General features: G+C 42.2%; 1 protein-coding gene across 1 annotated transcript in view; it reads right to left on the minus strand.

Moving 5' to 3' along the window:
• Nucleotides 1-16,747, minus strand: part of vav2 (vav 2 guanine nucleotide exchange factor) — a 184,103-nt gene that overhangs the window by 121,491 nt on the left and 45,865 nt on the right. The window contains exon 2 of the mRNA XM_053339379.1: nt 10,170-10,286. Coding sequence (XP_053195354.1) covers nt 10,170-10,286 — 117 coding nt within the window. The remainder of the gene's footprint in view (nt 1-10,169; nt 10,287-16,747) is intronic.

Below are 16,747 nucleotides of genomic sequence, written 5' to 3' on the forward strand. Positions count from 1 at the left end.
CTCTCTATAGGGCTATTTGAATGAAACATGAGCTGTGACATCATTCTATGCCACCTAGTACTATAAAAGGTACAGAATATGTCAAATTGAAATGTATTTTACCATTTTGTACAAACAGGAAGTGGCATCAACAAGCTAATTTTCAACTTTATTTAATGAATCATAAAACATCTATTTGAAATGCTTTAACATGGGTCTGAAAATGAGGTTGAACTATGAGTTTTTCTTTTAAAATTCATTAAAATTTCAGTTCTGGTACATTTATTAGAATTCATTACAGCACCATGGATGGGTTGAATAGTGTTAACAAGGTTATACTCATTGGGATTTTCATGAGTCTTGCATTTATTTTGTCATCTACAGTAAATTTGTGATGAATTATACAGACGCTTTGTTGTAAAATATTTATATCAAAGCTTCAAGTTTCACGAGGAGGCCAAATACATTTGCTGGAGGGCTGGATTTTTCCTACCACTCCTTTAAGCTGATATTTTGGCAACATTGAGGCTAACATGTTCTTCACTTGATGATGTATTGAATTAATTACAGTTTGCTCAGAATCATTCATTTGAAGCTGATTTTAATTTGAATGTAGTGCATCACTTTCTTGTAGTTATGTGTTCTACTGTTACATACCCTGTGCTTACGTGATTTTCATGTAATGTGTGGCTGTTGCTGAAAGTGTAACTTTTTAGTAGCTGTGATGAACACTCTGGGACAGTAAAAGTCCATGAACACCATAACTGAAAACAGAGTGATGATCACTATGCATGCTGGCATCTTTTAAGAGCACCTTGTGTTTTCTTTTACGGCTGTAAAGACACATATTCAAGATAAATGTGTGTGTAGTATTCTTGCATTGTGCTTTGTCTTATCTCCAGAAGTATTCAATTTGAAACATTACTCTCATGTTCACATAGCTGAGATCTCTAGTTTGTCTCTCTAAGGATTCTTGCCAAACCCTAATGCCTGCTTATAGTACTTTCAGCAGAAATATAGTCCATTAACACCAACAGGGTCCAACTACAATGAAAAACTGACATGATCATCACTCCTACAAACACAATATTCAGATTTCATTCAAAAAGGAGTCAATCTGGGGTTTTATTGTGGAATGATTTGCCAGCCAGTGAAGCCTCTTTGTCAACAAACACAAAGGAATCATTTTATGTGGCACATTTGGTAACTCCCATGATTAAATCACGGTTTTTGAAAAGCAGCTTATTGTGATGATCCAGTAAAGCTACCTCAACGTTCTGTGATCCGCGTGCCAAACTCTCTCCTAAAATAATGCCATCACAAGGTGCCGAGCCTCTATTTAAACACGACTACATGAAGGATTTGGCAAATTATCTTTAATTTGACAGCAAATAGGGTTATTATGACATAATCCAAAAAGTATACACTGGAATGCACATTCAGACTTGTGTGCAGTAAGTGTGATTTATGAGCCTAGTGGGTTTGCCTTTCAGCTCCGTATGAGAGTAATCCCTATGCAATGAAAAAATGATTGAGGGCAGACTCCTCTTTTTGGTGATCTTCTCCTTTTTTTTCATGCCAGTGATTCCTCAGAGAATGTACCTGTCCATCACAGCCCTGCCTGTGGGGCCTCAGAGGGAGGAATCATGGGAGGAGAAATAATGAGAGCTCACACTGGCTGCGAGGAATTCTGAGACTCTCACTCTGTGGGAGGGGGTGCGCTCCTCCTCTTCATCCCCCACCACTTTAGTCCTGTGGCGCTCCAAAGACAAGCCCCTAACAACGGGGACACGCCCTCCAGTGACCACTGACTCGCAGCCCCAAAAAGGTGTGAGACGGGTGTGATCACACATCAGCAGCCTTTTGGCGACTCTGCACTGCGCAACACTGTGCTGAGAAACTTCAAAAGCGCCAGGCTCAGCACTGAGCTCCAGCCAAATCACATTGTCTTCCTCTATCAGTTTGTCTAGTAGCACATAGCAACATCCACTGCCACCCAAAACAAAAGAGACCAATTATTTCCACAATAGGATTCAGACTGCGCCAGGCTTTCAGAAGTTTAATACATGATTTTTATACAGCTCATCACTTTTTTTTGCTTTTCTTCTCTGTCTTTTAGTGGATTTTAATGGCACTGTTATGCAATCCTGTCAGAGGAAAAATGGTACCAAACTAAAGATAGAGGAGAGGAAATAAAGGCAGAGCGCTTACTGTGAACAAAGTGTCTCCACTGATTTGAGAAGGTAGTGCTTCTTCAGTTTTAATACAGTGGACAGAATCACAATAGGGACCAAAAAATGAGTTCTTTCATGATGGTAATTAGTCCTGTCACTATAATTAGGTCATCAACTTACTCTACCACATGTGGACATGACCGCTATCATTTTTGCTGACCTCAATATTGCCTATTGTGTTTACATGTTTGTTTGTTTGCATGTTTATTAACATAATGTGAACAACATTTGATCCAACATGATTCCACAATAAACCACACTAGATGTGTGTGGTCTGTTTGAGGTAAATCATCTGTCACCCTGTTCCAGCAGGTTGTTTCCAGAAGGTTTTGGCATTTTGATGAATGAAGCGTTCACTCCTGCTATTAAGATTATTAATAGTCTATTAACTGCTAATGAAGCTTATATGCTATTCATGTCACATTGGCTAAGTAGCCAGCACCATTCCTCGCTGCACACAACCCAAGTGGGAAAGGCGCAATGAAGCGGTGTTGTTCACATGGTAGTGGATACCCATTCCCTCAGATTCTCTCCCTATGTCACCCCTGTGAATAAGCCACTTAAGGTTGAGCTGCTACCTCTTCCTGATCCCACTGAAAGCTGCCACCATGACATCCCAATCTATTCCATGTTTACATGTGAAGTCTGAGGTGTGAGCCGTGTACTGGCAATACTAACTAAAGTTGTGCCTCAGGGGAAAGATTTTTGTCACATTCCAATTCCAATGTCTGAATACTCTATTGCTCTTTGAGAGGGTGTACTTGCATTATTATGCTATTATATCATCATTATTATTACATCAGTGCCATGACATGGTCTTAAAATGACAATAATATTGTGTATCACAACTATTTATGGAACAATATATAATCCCAACAAAAGACAAATCTATCATTTAAGAGACTTTTACTGTACGTTGAAAGTCTGAAAATGGTAAGCATTAGACATACAGACTTGGTAATTGATGTCATGGTTATACCAGAGGTCTGTAATAAATATGATGATATTATTAATTATGAAATAGTTGCCTCATTATAACAATGTCCTAAGTTCTAAACCAACTCAGAAGAGCCTGAGAAAACGGCTTTGTTTTTTTGTTTATGACTGCAATACATCTCATGTGAAAGGGATACAATGTAACAAAAAATCAAACCACAGAACAGGTGGGCAAATAAACAGCTGGAGGGGGGATACAGATGGCACAACAATTTCTTCCAAATGACAAATTTCAGGTCACCTGGAACTGGAGCTTAAGCTTCATACATCACGCAAACCACTGTGCAAAGTGGAATGTCTTGTCTGGAGAGAAATAGATACCTCCTGCACCATCAACTCATCACATCTCATCTGTATTGTTACTCCAAGTGTGAACTCAGACACTCAGTTGCCGCAGCAAACGCCTCCTAACAGTCAGCATCCCCGAGCCTGCCGCAAACACAGACCGTCTCCTGGACAACAACCTATTGCTCAGCAACCACCTGTTTCTGCGGATATCACAGTAACGAGGTGCAGGAGTAATGAGGTTGTGGAAGAGAGAGAGAGAGAAAAAGGGAGAGAGATGGAAGGGGGTCTAAACACAGGAGGGGAGGGGGGGTAGGGGGCGGGCATTTATAATTCATGTCAGGAGAATTATCATCAGCACTGTGGCATTTGGAATGAATTATTGATTATGTCTTGGAAGCTTTATGTAAAAACTTGCAGTCGGGGGGTCGTGATGGACAGGGCGTGAAGTAAGAGGGCACAGCCACAGCCTGTGGAGGCAGAGCAATGTGATTTAACAGAAGGTTATAGAGATGAATGCTGGGTGTAATCTTGGATGAAGGGATATGATGCCCGGGGGATAGGTGGTGGTAGAGGAGATATTCAGATCCTTTATGGAAGTATCAGCCACAAACCAAAATGTTACAAGCCTTCATTCCTCGTTAAACTTCTGCATTGCTTTACTGATGCTGTATATGGAAGCAACTAGTCAAAGAGCTTACTTTATTTTTATTTTTTTTACTCACTGCTTTATATTATATAGGCCTTTAAAATCCTAACCTGCAAGTATAGACACCAAATACATGTAATGGAGTAAAAATATTACTGTTGAGGGTTTTCCCGCCAAAAATTTGATTAGTGAAGTTGCAACTTTGCTTGATTTTCCCTGATGGTTAATTTTATGTTTTATAAAGTGTAATAAGTTCTTCCAACATAAGTAAATGTGATTGGTTTGTCGTGGTTTTTTTAAGGTAAGGTGGCCCCCTTCCACAATAAACCATGGAATAGTATTATAAAATACATCAAACTGTACATTTAGTATATTATTTCAATTTATTTTTCACCACTGGGGATAATAAACCACATGTAATATAATTGTACATGAACAAAGCAAATGCAGGTGATGTGATACAGTATGTGTTGTTAATGTAAGACCATAGAAAATATCTTCATTTCAAGCCTCATTTCAAGGAGCTAGGTATCCACTTGGGCACTGCTGAGGATGTGGTCAATGATGGGAGAGAGTGGTGGTGGTGGGTGGCTGGGTAGGGGCTTGTGCTGACCTTAGCGAGCGACCCCGGCTGCTTGACTCTTCAGCCTCCCTCCATCACTTGCTGCACTCTCTCCATCCTGAGTGTGACTGCCACGAATCACTAACTTTTCTGCAGCTATTTTTTTATTTTCTTCATTCCAGCAGGCACAGTGTGAATCAACACCAACATACAGTACATATAGTGAGAGGAGAGAGTCAGAGTGAATGGACATACAGTAGTTCAGCAGCCTTGTATAATGTGGCTTGTCAGTTAGGTACACACGTTTCTCAAATATCCAACTTTCGATTTCCCCTCTCTATAATCAAACTGAGACTGACTCTACACAATAGAAGTAATCCAGTTGAATGTTGTCTTTCTACCCAAAAACAAAGAGACACTGTTAACAGCTAATGCGGCATGACTGTCAATGGTGCAGACTTGCCAAAATGAACCAAAAACCCCCTTAGGTGTAGCCTGCAGCTAACTCACAATCTCCATGGCAAAGTGAACCCTCCTTTGAATCCCCCGAAAGCACAATGAAAACTTTAGTCTGAAAATTCAAATGTATTCATCGCAAATGTAAATCTATTCATATTTCATTTTGTGCATTTTTTGACACTATTAGGGCTGTTTATAACCCTGGAATGATGATATTTCCTTCTATGCATTCAAATACAGGTGTTGTCTGTGTGTTGAAAACATTGGACGAGCATTAAATTAATCCAATACCAATAGTGTCTAAGAACATGTGCAGAAACACTCACATGCAATATGTATTTCTTAGATTAACTCATCAAAAAGAAAGGCCAATGTAACATACGCCATGCCTGGATAAGACAAGTCATAACAATACCATCAGTGTGTAAATAGACTACCTTAAAAACCAAGTAAGGGCTGCAAAGGATTTCAAAGCTTTAATATATTCTGCATGTTTGTGAGTGTTCACATGGTGGCAATAACTGAGCATGCAGGACTAGGCTTTGGGCTGAGGTCAAAACCTACTTCAGTAAATAGCATTCAGGCAGGCGGCCCGACAGCGGCTGAGGCACGTTCCAGATGTTAGTAGCACTGGGCGTGGATGCTAAGCAACTAGCTATTTTCAGCCACACGACGCAGGAAGGAAATGAAAAGAGCAGAGTTCAGTGTGTGTGTGTGTGTGTGTGTGTGTGTGCGGGATTCAGAGCAGCAGAGAGGGTAATCAAATACCGCCAACCAATGGCAATCACGTCGCCCCGACACAATGGCGGCTCGGGCCCGCCGCCGGCTAAGTCTTATCACAACATACTCGCACCGAGAGTGGGTGTGAGATGAATGAGGAGAAGAGAGGAGAGGAGGACAGTGAGGAAGCGGAAGAGAGAGATGGATGAGGGAAGTGAGAAGGAAAAGAAAAGAGGGGAGCAGTTGGTGCAAATTAAATCAGGGGACCTGTGTGCTCAGTTTGTGTCATATTACTACTCTCCATCTGTTTCAAGGTGGGTTTTGTGTATTTCTGTGTTACAGAAAGCTGCAGTTGTGATGCAGAAATGTCTGATTTCTTCCAAGTAAAAATCACCACTTCTCAGTTCAACTTAACTGTGGAAGCGGAGTCCACGCACAATTCCGAATCATTGAGTCTGCTGTTAAATTAACCTGCCTTCACCTGAGTCACCCCTGCCAAGTGACGGCTGATTCACATAAATATTGCGCTCCCGCCGAGAGCCCTGTTTCCATTCAAATGCGCCGCACACAAATAAAACCCATTCACCTTGACACTGTACTATCAAGTCAATGAGCATCACATGGATGGGTCCGGGCACTTCACAAGTCAGCCAGTCATGACTCCCAGGCTGTTAAGATGAGATAGGAATGGATGCGGGGGGCGACGCCGTCTGCATCCCAAATAAATGGCTTGATTCCATTTTAATGGAGACGGCAAAATCTGTCAGAAAGCTTCCTTTTTCTCCTTCACGGACGGAAAATTAACCAAACTGTTGATAGATGGTTAACAGGTGCGAGGATAATTATGCTAATTACAGCAACAGCCAAATAAACTGATTGCTATGTTCATTTAGATGACAGCGATGTTCCTTTGGTGGCTAATTAAAACAGGTCGGGAGAAAAAGGAAACGAGGCGGCTGGGTTCGGATGGAGGGAGGTGTTTAAATAAAAGCGTTCTCTGGGGTTCCCGCTGTAATAAGCTGTATTTCATTGGTTTAATGATGTCATAATGAATTTCTAATGATGGGGGATGGGTTAGGGCGTGAAGAAGGGAAGTACGGTGAAAAACAACAAGGGAGCACTAGCTTATGCCGAGGAAAAAGGTGACTGGTAAAATCAGTAGAGGAGAATATGTGCTCAGTTTGTTTCAATGCTAGCCCCTGTTACAAACAGATGGGGGTGGTTTTAAAAGGGGCAATTAGGTTTTCGTTTTGGTAGCTTTGGGTGCAGTTGGCCCCTGCATCCATTTGCTTGTGACCCGGGAAAAAAGGCATCATTAGAGGGAGAGATGGCGATCATAGGCCAAGGGAGATGAACTCTGGGGCCCCTGGCAGCAACTGTGGAGGTATGAAAGGTGGAAAGGGGGCTGATTAATGTTTATAGAGGCAGCTGCTCTCCCTTCCCTCTGTTCCTTCTTCCAGGTGAGATTAAAACTCTACAGTTTAAGCTCCATCTTTGGAAACACCCCACTTGTTTTCTTTAAAAGGAGAGCCACTAGAGACATATTTAGAATTCCGCCTCTTCTTCCATAATGAAATATCTCCTGTTTCTCCCTTTTTATTCCCTGTAATTGCTGTTAGGTCATTTTCAAACCGATTAAACCACCATTATGGCAGCTCAATCTATCTCCAGTAAATATGGCATTCCAGTCACAATGCAAGAGGGAGAAGCTGGGCATTTATTCAAGCTAAGGCTGTCAGTAGAAGTAAGTCTGCAGGAGATGGATCATACAAGTAGCATCTCAAGTGGCTGTGTGACTGTACCACTACTCATACATCTACTCTACACTGTAAAAGGTAAAGATTCAGAAAGCAAGCATCCAGGTTTAATCAAGAGAAAAAAAATGCAATCACATCTGGAAGAAAAAAATGAAAAATAATTCCCATTTGTAAGTTTGTTTTCTCAGCTGTTCTTGGATATACAACATGTTGATCTTAGTTCTTCAAAATGACTTTGTAAGGGTTTTTAAATAGTGTTCAGGTGGAAAGATCTGACTGATCTGGTTCACTTTTCAACAAAAAAAACTTAAATCGTTCCATTTTTCTTTGTGTGATGTGAAAACAAAGGACAAAATGATATGGAAAGAAGAGATGGATGATACCGTTCTATGATATACAGTACATGATGGAATGTAGGTTTGCTATCTGATGGGCACACAAAGAAACTTTTGTGTGGAGGTAACAAAAGAGGAGAAAAAAAGCACATTGAGCGATAAGAGAAACGATAGAAAGAAGCAGAACCGCAGAAATAAAAAAAAAAACATCCTTTTTCTATTTCCTTCACGAGGCATTCTCACTATTTAAATGTATGCCACATTAGTAGGGATCTACTCTATTCGATATATTATAATGTGATGTTTGGGCCTTAATGGAAAATCAATGGCGAGACAAGGCTGCCACCGCTGAGACCATACAAAAGCAATTTCCAAATTGACACATGGAGGGCCTCTGTGATTGATTCTGACTGCTGTTGGGTTTTAATACCGTTCACTGAGAGCTCATTGACTCTCACACGTCGTCTCGTGGTTCATCTACAAACTGCCAAATGAGTCCTTGTCTCCTTTTTCTCCTCTCTCATCTTTTTTTTTCACTTCTTCTTCTCAGGGCTGATGCAGGAACAGTAGATACGTTGAATTAGATTAGTTATGTTTCGATAAATGAGCAGATGACTTTCCGCAAATACATCCTCTTGATCAAAGTGAGAGGTAATGCAGTTTATGCAGATCCCCACCCCTCCCTACCACCACCACCACCACCACCTCTTCAGAAGATAATCCCCCCACTGCTGGTATTCTGCATGTTCCTTCAATCAGCTGAAAAGCTACAGTATTAACATTCACGCTGCCTCGACCCTGACGCCACGCCATCAGCCGTCACCATCAATTTAATGACGTTGTGCCGTCCTCTCTGCTTTGTTTTGACAGCCTGCTAAACTAGAAAGAAGCCACCCCCCCCCCCCCCCGCCCCCCCCCACCTCCCTCCACAAACAACACGCGCGGTCGAAGAGATTAAGAAACCGAGAGACGCAATTCACTTTCGGAAGCTCGAGTTTGAGGACAACAGGTTATGCTGATCATGGATTAGCAGCCAATCCTTAACCCGCTCACCTATCACCCGGCTCATTTTCTACGAGCTTTCAGCAACATGACAAACGCACACACACACACACACACACACATAATACAGGGATACGTAGCCCATCCGTGCATCTGTCTGTTTTCCACCAGTTATCCAGCTGTCTGGATTGCAGAGGCAACAGATGTGTCTCTCTAGTTACCCTGAGACATTCCCAGGCCAGGTGGGTTAAGCGATCCATCCCCCTAGGGTTTTCTGGGTCTATGTGCTGCACATCCAACTTGGTAAGAAATGAGCCCAGACCGTGACCAAAGCGAAGCATCCACCAGGCATCCTGATCAAACGCTGAACCACCTCCACTGTTTGCTTTAAGTGTAAATAAGCAGTGATTCTACTCTGATGTCCTTCCAAGAGCACGAAGACAGGAGCAGCTGACCTTCTGTCCACAACTCTAATCAGCTGCCTCGGCAAGGAACATTTTGATCGTTGTCTTGAGGAAGACCTTGTGAACAACCCGTTGAACAAATGCAAAAAAAAAAACCTAAAATACCGTAAAAAGTCTTCATAAAGCTGATATGATGCGCGAGTGAGTCAGCCACTTTACTGCTGAGCCGACACAAACACACTCATACTGTATTCTGGCAGCAGACTGTTAGAAAGCAGAGGGGACTTGAACTGTAGTCAGTGACATGAGATGAGATTGCTGACCCCGAAGTGTTAGACCGAGCGCTCATCTGAGCTCGCTCTACTCCATATTGCAGTTAATGTAACTGACAGATTTGGCCTGGAACGAGCTTTAAATGCCGAGTGGGTCACACGGGAATGTAGCTGCACTCTTTCACACACACGCACATGCACTTTTCTTCGATTGCATTGAAGGGAAAATGAGTAAACATAGAGTACTACTCTACAGTTTGGACACTGTTTCCTATTCTAGTAAATGGGAGTCATAAAACTACAATATGTCAAAAAAAAAAGGGGGTCGTAAAAAACCACATGCTACATCTTCGGTTTCCATCTGACATCAGAAGGACGTAAATCCTGAAAGACATTATCAGGGACACAAGCAGCATCATGTCTCTGAGCACCTGCCGTAGTTAGAACGTAGCCTTCGGGGGGCGGCCCGATTTCAGAGCCGATAAGTAGAGCGTAGCTTTTTAAGAAAAACTCACCTTGCCGAAGTCCCGCACATCGAAGAGATCAAAAGGGTCGAACAGCTCGCTGTTGCGCAGGCCGAACTTGTCGTGGCAAACCTTGAGAAACGTCCGGATGTTCTTCAAACACAAGAACTGCAAAAGAGAGAAAGAAGAAGGAAGAAAATTGATTATTGACAGTGACGTGACAGTGATGGTCTAAGCAGTATTTCTATCAGTGTGATTAAAGTGAATATTTGCCCTTAGGGGAGCATGTTCCACCAGTTTGTTTAATATCCCCTACAACCACCAAAGCATTTTTATAAGTATTTAATTTCCCGCTTGATGATTGGCAGCCTCTTCATTTTTAACCTCTCCTGGTGTCTGAAGCAATTATTCAGCTCCAGAAGGCGAGCGGACCATGGGGGGGGGTTGGGGGCTTGATTGCCGCCCCTGAGGCTGATGGGCTGCCTCTCTGATCCAGATAAGGGAAGCCACGGTGGAGCCTGTCTCCTGCCATCAGAGCGCAGGCAAGGTGTCCTCAGACAAGCCCGCCGGCAAAGACCTGCCCCCTTCCCCAGAAGTAAAGGCTGCCTGTTGGACTAAAACTCTGACCTCACACTGAAATGTCACAGGCCACGAGTCTGTTGGTTCTGTAAAATGTCTCCGAGAATATAATACAGATTGCTCAAATTTAAGGGAGGCTTTTCAAAGATTACAATAGGTCATAAAAAAAGGAGCACAAGCTTTTCAGGATATTTAAAGATAAGGTGATACAGAATAGCAGGAATTACAGATATTACTACATTTGAGTGCGGTTTACAACTCTCAGTCAAAAATAAAGTACACAGCATTCCATTTATACATTTAGTAATCTCTGTATTCACTGTCTACAAAAGGTTCAAACTAATGAGTATAATGTGCAGTGATAAACCAGGTCCTAGTACCTATAAACTAAAGTATGATGCATAAAATATATTAGACATTAGATTATTGCAAATCGCTATCTGCTTTTACACCAGTGGTTACTGCCCAGTCATGCAAATAAAGCATATTTGAACTTGAGACTGGTAGCCTATGCAAGGGAAGGAAGTGCAGCAGCCAAGAATGATTATAATAAGCTGAATAATAAAATAGTCTCTGCTCACGAATATTGAGTGAGTATTGAGGAGGAGGGGACGGGGACGGCGGGGGGGGGGGGGGGTCTTGGTCCCTAAAATATCACATCACACAAATAAACCCTGAGGGCTGCAATAAGTGCACGGGAATATTGAAATATTAATGATAAGGCGTAACTGCCTGCCGCTCTCCCACCTTTCTTTATATGTGTGTGTGTGTGAAGAACACATTTCCTGGCATGCAAATCCAGATGCCGCTCAGATATTCCCTTTCATTTCTCTGCGCAGTAGTGATATGAAGTGATGGCCGTGGAGGAAGAGTGTACAACACAAAAGAGATTTGGAGTGTGGGAGCCTGTGAGGAACAAAATGGTTGCCTGTTCTGTTGAAAGCTCTGACAACACGCGTTCTATCAATCGCTGGAAAAAAACAAAAAAAAACAGGGAAAACAAAACAGCGGCCTCGGCATGTTAGCGTTGCTCTGAGGCGACGGTGGCGGTGGCACCAGTAAGGTTTTTTTTCCAGGTGTACTAATGGTACTGTGCTCCCGGGCGTAAAAGTGCACAGTGTTCTCATTTTTAAAGTGTAGCACAGCTTGATGAGCCATAGGGCATCCTTGTTGCTACCGCTTGACCATGAGAGGGGATCATCTGCATCAGCCCGCGGTGCTAATTAGCTTTCACGCTTTGGATAAACACTGGCTGTTACACACTGTGCTAGATTTTCAGACGTAGTTTCATCTGATATGACTTCCTGATATTTTGTGGTATTTCAGTTCTCCCTCCCCTCCTCCACCTCTGGCCACACCTGAGAGCCCCGCTGACTCATTCACATTCATGCGAGCGCATCCGTTCGGCCCAGGTGTCACAAGTGTGAGCCCCCATAAGAGAGCGCCACCGGCCAGTGAGGAGAAATGCAATTGGCTGGCTGGGGCGAAGTGACATTTGCGGTTCGGCGGCGAAGGTTATCGTGCCTGCAAATCCACCACGTGCAAAGAGAGAGAGAGAGAGAGAGAGAGAGAGAGAGAGAGAGAGAGAGAGAGAGAGAGAGAGAGAGAGAGAGAGAGAGAGAGAGAGAGAGAGGGAGAGAGAGAGAGAGAGAGGGAGAGAGAGAGAGAGAGAGAGAGAGAGAGAAATAGCTTATTTTCTCAGCCCGGATATGAAAAGGTAACATTTGCTGGAGTGGTTAGGAGACCAGAGAGGGGAGAAAGAGGCTCTGCAGATATGGATCATGTGTGTGTGTATTTGTGTGTGTGTGTGTGTGTGTGTGTCTGACATTCTAATGTATGTTTGGTGATAAGACAGCCAGGGGTAGGAGAGAGTGAGTGAGAGAGTGAGTGAGAGAGAGAATTGCTATGATCTTCCATTTCTTGTGGAGTGGAGAGTGTGAGTGCACCTGGGGAATAAACAGGCTGTGGTCATCTCCTAAGGCTGAATCTGCCCTCAACACACAATCCATTCACTATTAACTCACTGTGGTCTGCAACACTCACTCTAACTCCTCATGTCTCTAAACCTGCTGCTCATATCTCTAATGTCACTGGAACTCAAATCCATGATGGAAAATAAATGAGCTAAATATGTCACCCTGCTCTCTGGGAACTATATACTGAAAGATTCATTAAAAAATAATCCATATTTCAATTTATTATACACATATTAGTTAGTAGAAGCCCTAATTCCTAACAAGTAAAATCAAATCATAGGTTTTTTTTTTCTTTAGTGGAAGAGATGAAACGTTATTATAGTCAGGATTTCAGATTAGCTCATTACTGCAACATTGTTTTAAACCATCTCATTCCTCCAGAACACAGTAATTGCTGTTTCCCACTTCTAGTTTTACGTCTAATACTTGGCAATAAAAGTCAATAGCAAGCAAAGACAGCTTGCAGGTGTTTGTTCAATTTTGGCAGTGACATTATTCACTCTTTGTGTGTGTGTGTGTGTGTGTGTGTGTGTGTGTGTGTGTGTGTGTGTGTGTGTGTGTGTGTGTGTGTGTGTGTGTGTGTGCACCTGTCGCCCAAAACTCTTTTAACCCTTACATACTTGCTCATATTCTGGCATTTTAACAATATCTGCTCATATCTCCAACAATAATAGAGCAGAGAGTGTATTCTTCAGTTTTTAGGCTCTTTGTTCAATGTTTATAAAAAGTTGAAATATTTCCATGTTTTATATATTCTGGGTCATATATGAAAAGGTGGTCAAAATTCTGGCTAAAAGAAATGTTTTGAGGTTGTGTTTTTTTGTCTGAAATCTACCCTGAACAGTATGTAAGGTTCAAGTCTGCAAAAGTGCAATCCTTTTTAACCTGAACGTTGCAGGAGAGAGGTTAGTATACAAAGACGTATTCACACACAGACCAGAAACATGCTTGTAGATACACATACATGATTGTGTGTATATTTGTGAGCACACACACACAGGTATGTTAACCACTTATGGCTCATTTAATACCTTGACAGACTCCTATACCATAGTGACTCTCAATGCTTTCAGTCCCACAAGTGTTCATCAGATCAAACCCTCGCTATAAATATGTGTCTTCAGGCCTTCTATAAATAGAAATACATAATAAGTCCCTTTAGGAGAGAGAAGAAAAAAAAAAGGGGGAAGGTTAGATAGAAAGTCAATGAGGAAAAAGGGAGTGATGTATATGTGGGTGAGTTAAAAAGATAGAGAGAGATTGCCTGTAGGTGGTCTCAGCTGTAGGATGGCAGTAAGAGGTTTTTTTTTTTTCTTTTCTTTTTACAAGGTGGCTCGTTTGCTCCACTGAAGCGATAGTTCTGATTTTCACTTCTCAGTCAAGAGCAAACAACTCTTAAAAGAGGGAGACATGTTGTCAGGAAGGTGGGGGGGAGAAAGAGAGAGAAAGAGAGAGAGAGGAGAGTGCAGAGAGGAAAGGAAAGGAGGCAGGTAACAAAGACCTGTCACACCCTTTGACAAGCCCCTTCTACCATATCACTGCGCTACATCACACACAGAGAATAATGCATTATTCCTCTGGGGAGGGGGGGGGGGGGTGGCCCTTATCTGCACACACTCCCAACATGCTCGTATCTAAGGAGATACAAATTAGAGCTTCCTCATAAAAAATCTCAACAACAGCAAATCAAAGACGTGGTACGTGTGCGGATGTGGATGCTCGAGGAAGAGGAAGAGGTGGGTTGTTTTTTGACGAAAACCGCAGCTCTTTGGTGTCAGAGAAAGGTGGTGGGGGGGGGGGGTGGGTGGGTGGGTGGGGGTGGAGGAGAAGCAACAAGAGGAGGAAGCTGTTTGTGTGGATGGAAAGTGTTGGACTGGAACCAGAGGGAAGGGTTTCAAAAATCATAAGAACTGATCTGATCAAAACATGTTCGCTGGATCAATTACCTGCGATCGATTCATAGATTTGATCACACTTTGAGTCTTTACTGTAGGGCCGTGCTGCTCTCAGCTTGAAGGAAAGGGTGTGTGTGGTATTGTGTGTTTTTTTGCACAATAGAAATCAATGCTGGCAAAAACCACAGTGAAGCTCAGAAGTAGATGGATATGTAAAATGCATGATGTGCCTGTGAAGTTCTTTTAACACATCCAATACTAACACAGAGGAAACAACAGGTTTAGGAACACATGGAGTCGCCTACAGTGTTATCCTTGAAAATCAGGCAGTGTAATCCATAACTGATTCCAAACATATGCCTAAACCCTGCTGCCACTAGCTGGATAATGGGACAAAGCAAAGAACAGAGCAAGCTGGTCAGACCAAACAATTCTGCAAATCAAGACATGTTCACCAGCGCTAAGGCGTGGCCTCTGGATAAGGTTGCAGATAGGAGAATGTTTGTATTTGCTTCAGGAAATGAAACCGCTTTCACTGCCTCGGGGAATAAAAAAAATAATAATTAAATCGTCACAAAAAGAGAGGAGCGTGTTTTCTGTGTTTTTAGAAAGTAATTTTCTCCGTAGCGGGAGAAATATTATGACACCAGTACAGGTGCTGTTTGGAGAAGAGAGATAATTAAGAAAAAGAGAGAGAGATTAGAGTCGGTTTTTTGCTGCCCTGTAATGAGAATGTCAAACAACAGATAAAATAAAAGTATGCAGCACCATCCAAACACAGGAGGTGACTACAGCTCAGTGAGGAGCAGTCTACTGTGGGTTAATGTTAGTGCTAATGTTAGTGCTCTAGCCACATTCCTGCCTCCTTCCATCATCATGATCATCATCATCATCTGCATCATCATCTGCATCATCTTCATTCTTCTGATAAAAGTGTTTATCCAGCCAAAACAATAAGATCCAAAGTCTCCAAAAACTGGCAGCTGGTTTGCTAATTCCGCCCACTAACAGTAAGGTCATTAGAATCCAGTCTGACATAATGGTGTGTGTGTGTGTGTGTGTGTGTGTGTGTGTGTGTGTGTGTGTGTCTGTGTGTGTGTGTCTGTGTGTGTGTGTGTGTGTGTGTGTGTGTGTGTGTGTGTGTGTGTGTGTGTGCTCTGGTGTCTGTCCATGTATTGTGATCTCTTGTAGTTTAAATGTTTACATACATCCCCATACTTGTGATATTCAATATCTTGCTGTAATTTATACTGTAAGCACAATTTTTGTTTCATCTAGTTTTTGAACTTATTTCACCAAAATATTTGACAATACACCAAAAAACCAGCAGAATGATGTGTCATTTTTTCAGAATTTTAAGTTTAAACAGACGAAAAAAAACTAATTTTACACATTATGTCATTGCCTTAAATTGTATGAAAACCATGTCTCTCCAGTGGTACAGGCAGTAAGTCACCTTCTCTCATATGTAAAGGTCCATGGTTTGAATCTAACCCTAACCCTATCAATTTCAAGTACTCATTGAGGTCATGTTAAGTTAAAGGTTGCCTATTGTGACCCTGTAAAATTGTCTTTTTGTTAATGTTATTTTTCTAAAAGTGTAAGACCTAGAAAAACCCAAAATTGACAGGTGGGCTGCCAATTCCACCCACTAGTATGGCACATATAATGACACTGACTGACCTTAGGGTGATTCTGTAGTAATCACATTTATGGTTTTACATTAATCTCTAAATCAGCTTGGCCTAGAGTCAAAATTTTTTCATCATTTTAATCACTCATCTGCATCTGGCCCTCTGCTCTAAAAATGTTATGTGTTCACAATTTGACCCTGATCATTGCCACTTGTGTCTATATTACATTTAGAAACAAAGAGAGGAGAGGAGAATTTTAAACAGCGCACAAGATGTGAGTCAGATGGATGATCAGATACTCAGACAGCCAGTCAGAAGATCGGAGTCAATGAAAGAGACTGATGCCTGTCTGAGCACTGTGAGGCAGCTGCATACTCATTCACTCTCTCACACACACACACACACACACACACACACACACACACAAGTACACAAAATACCCTCATGTAGTGTCTAGGCCGGTGAGTCACTCGGCACCTTCAGAACAACAGGAAGCGAGATCTCAGCAGGTGAGGGAGCAGCAACAAGACGGTCTCCTCTCCACG

The sequence above is a fragment of the Scomber japonicus genome, chromosome 19 (assembly GCF_027409825.1).
Source record: "Scomber japonicus isolate fScoJap1 chromosome 19, fScoJap1.pri, whole genome shotgun sequence".
NCBI lineage: Eukaryota > Metazoa > Chordata > Actinopteri > Scombriformes > Scombridae > Scomber > Scomber japonicus.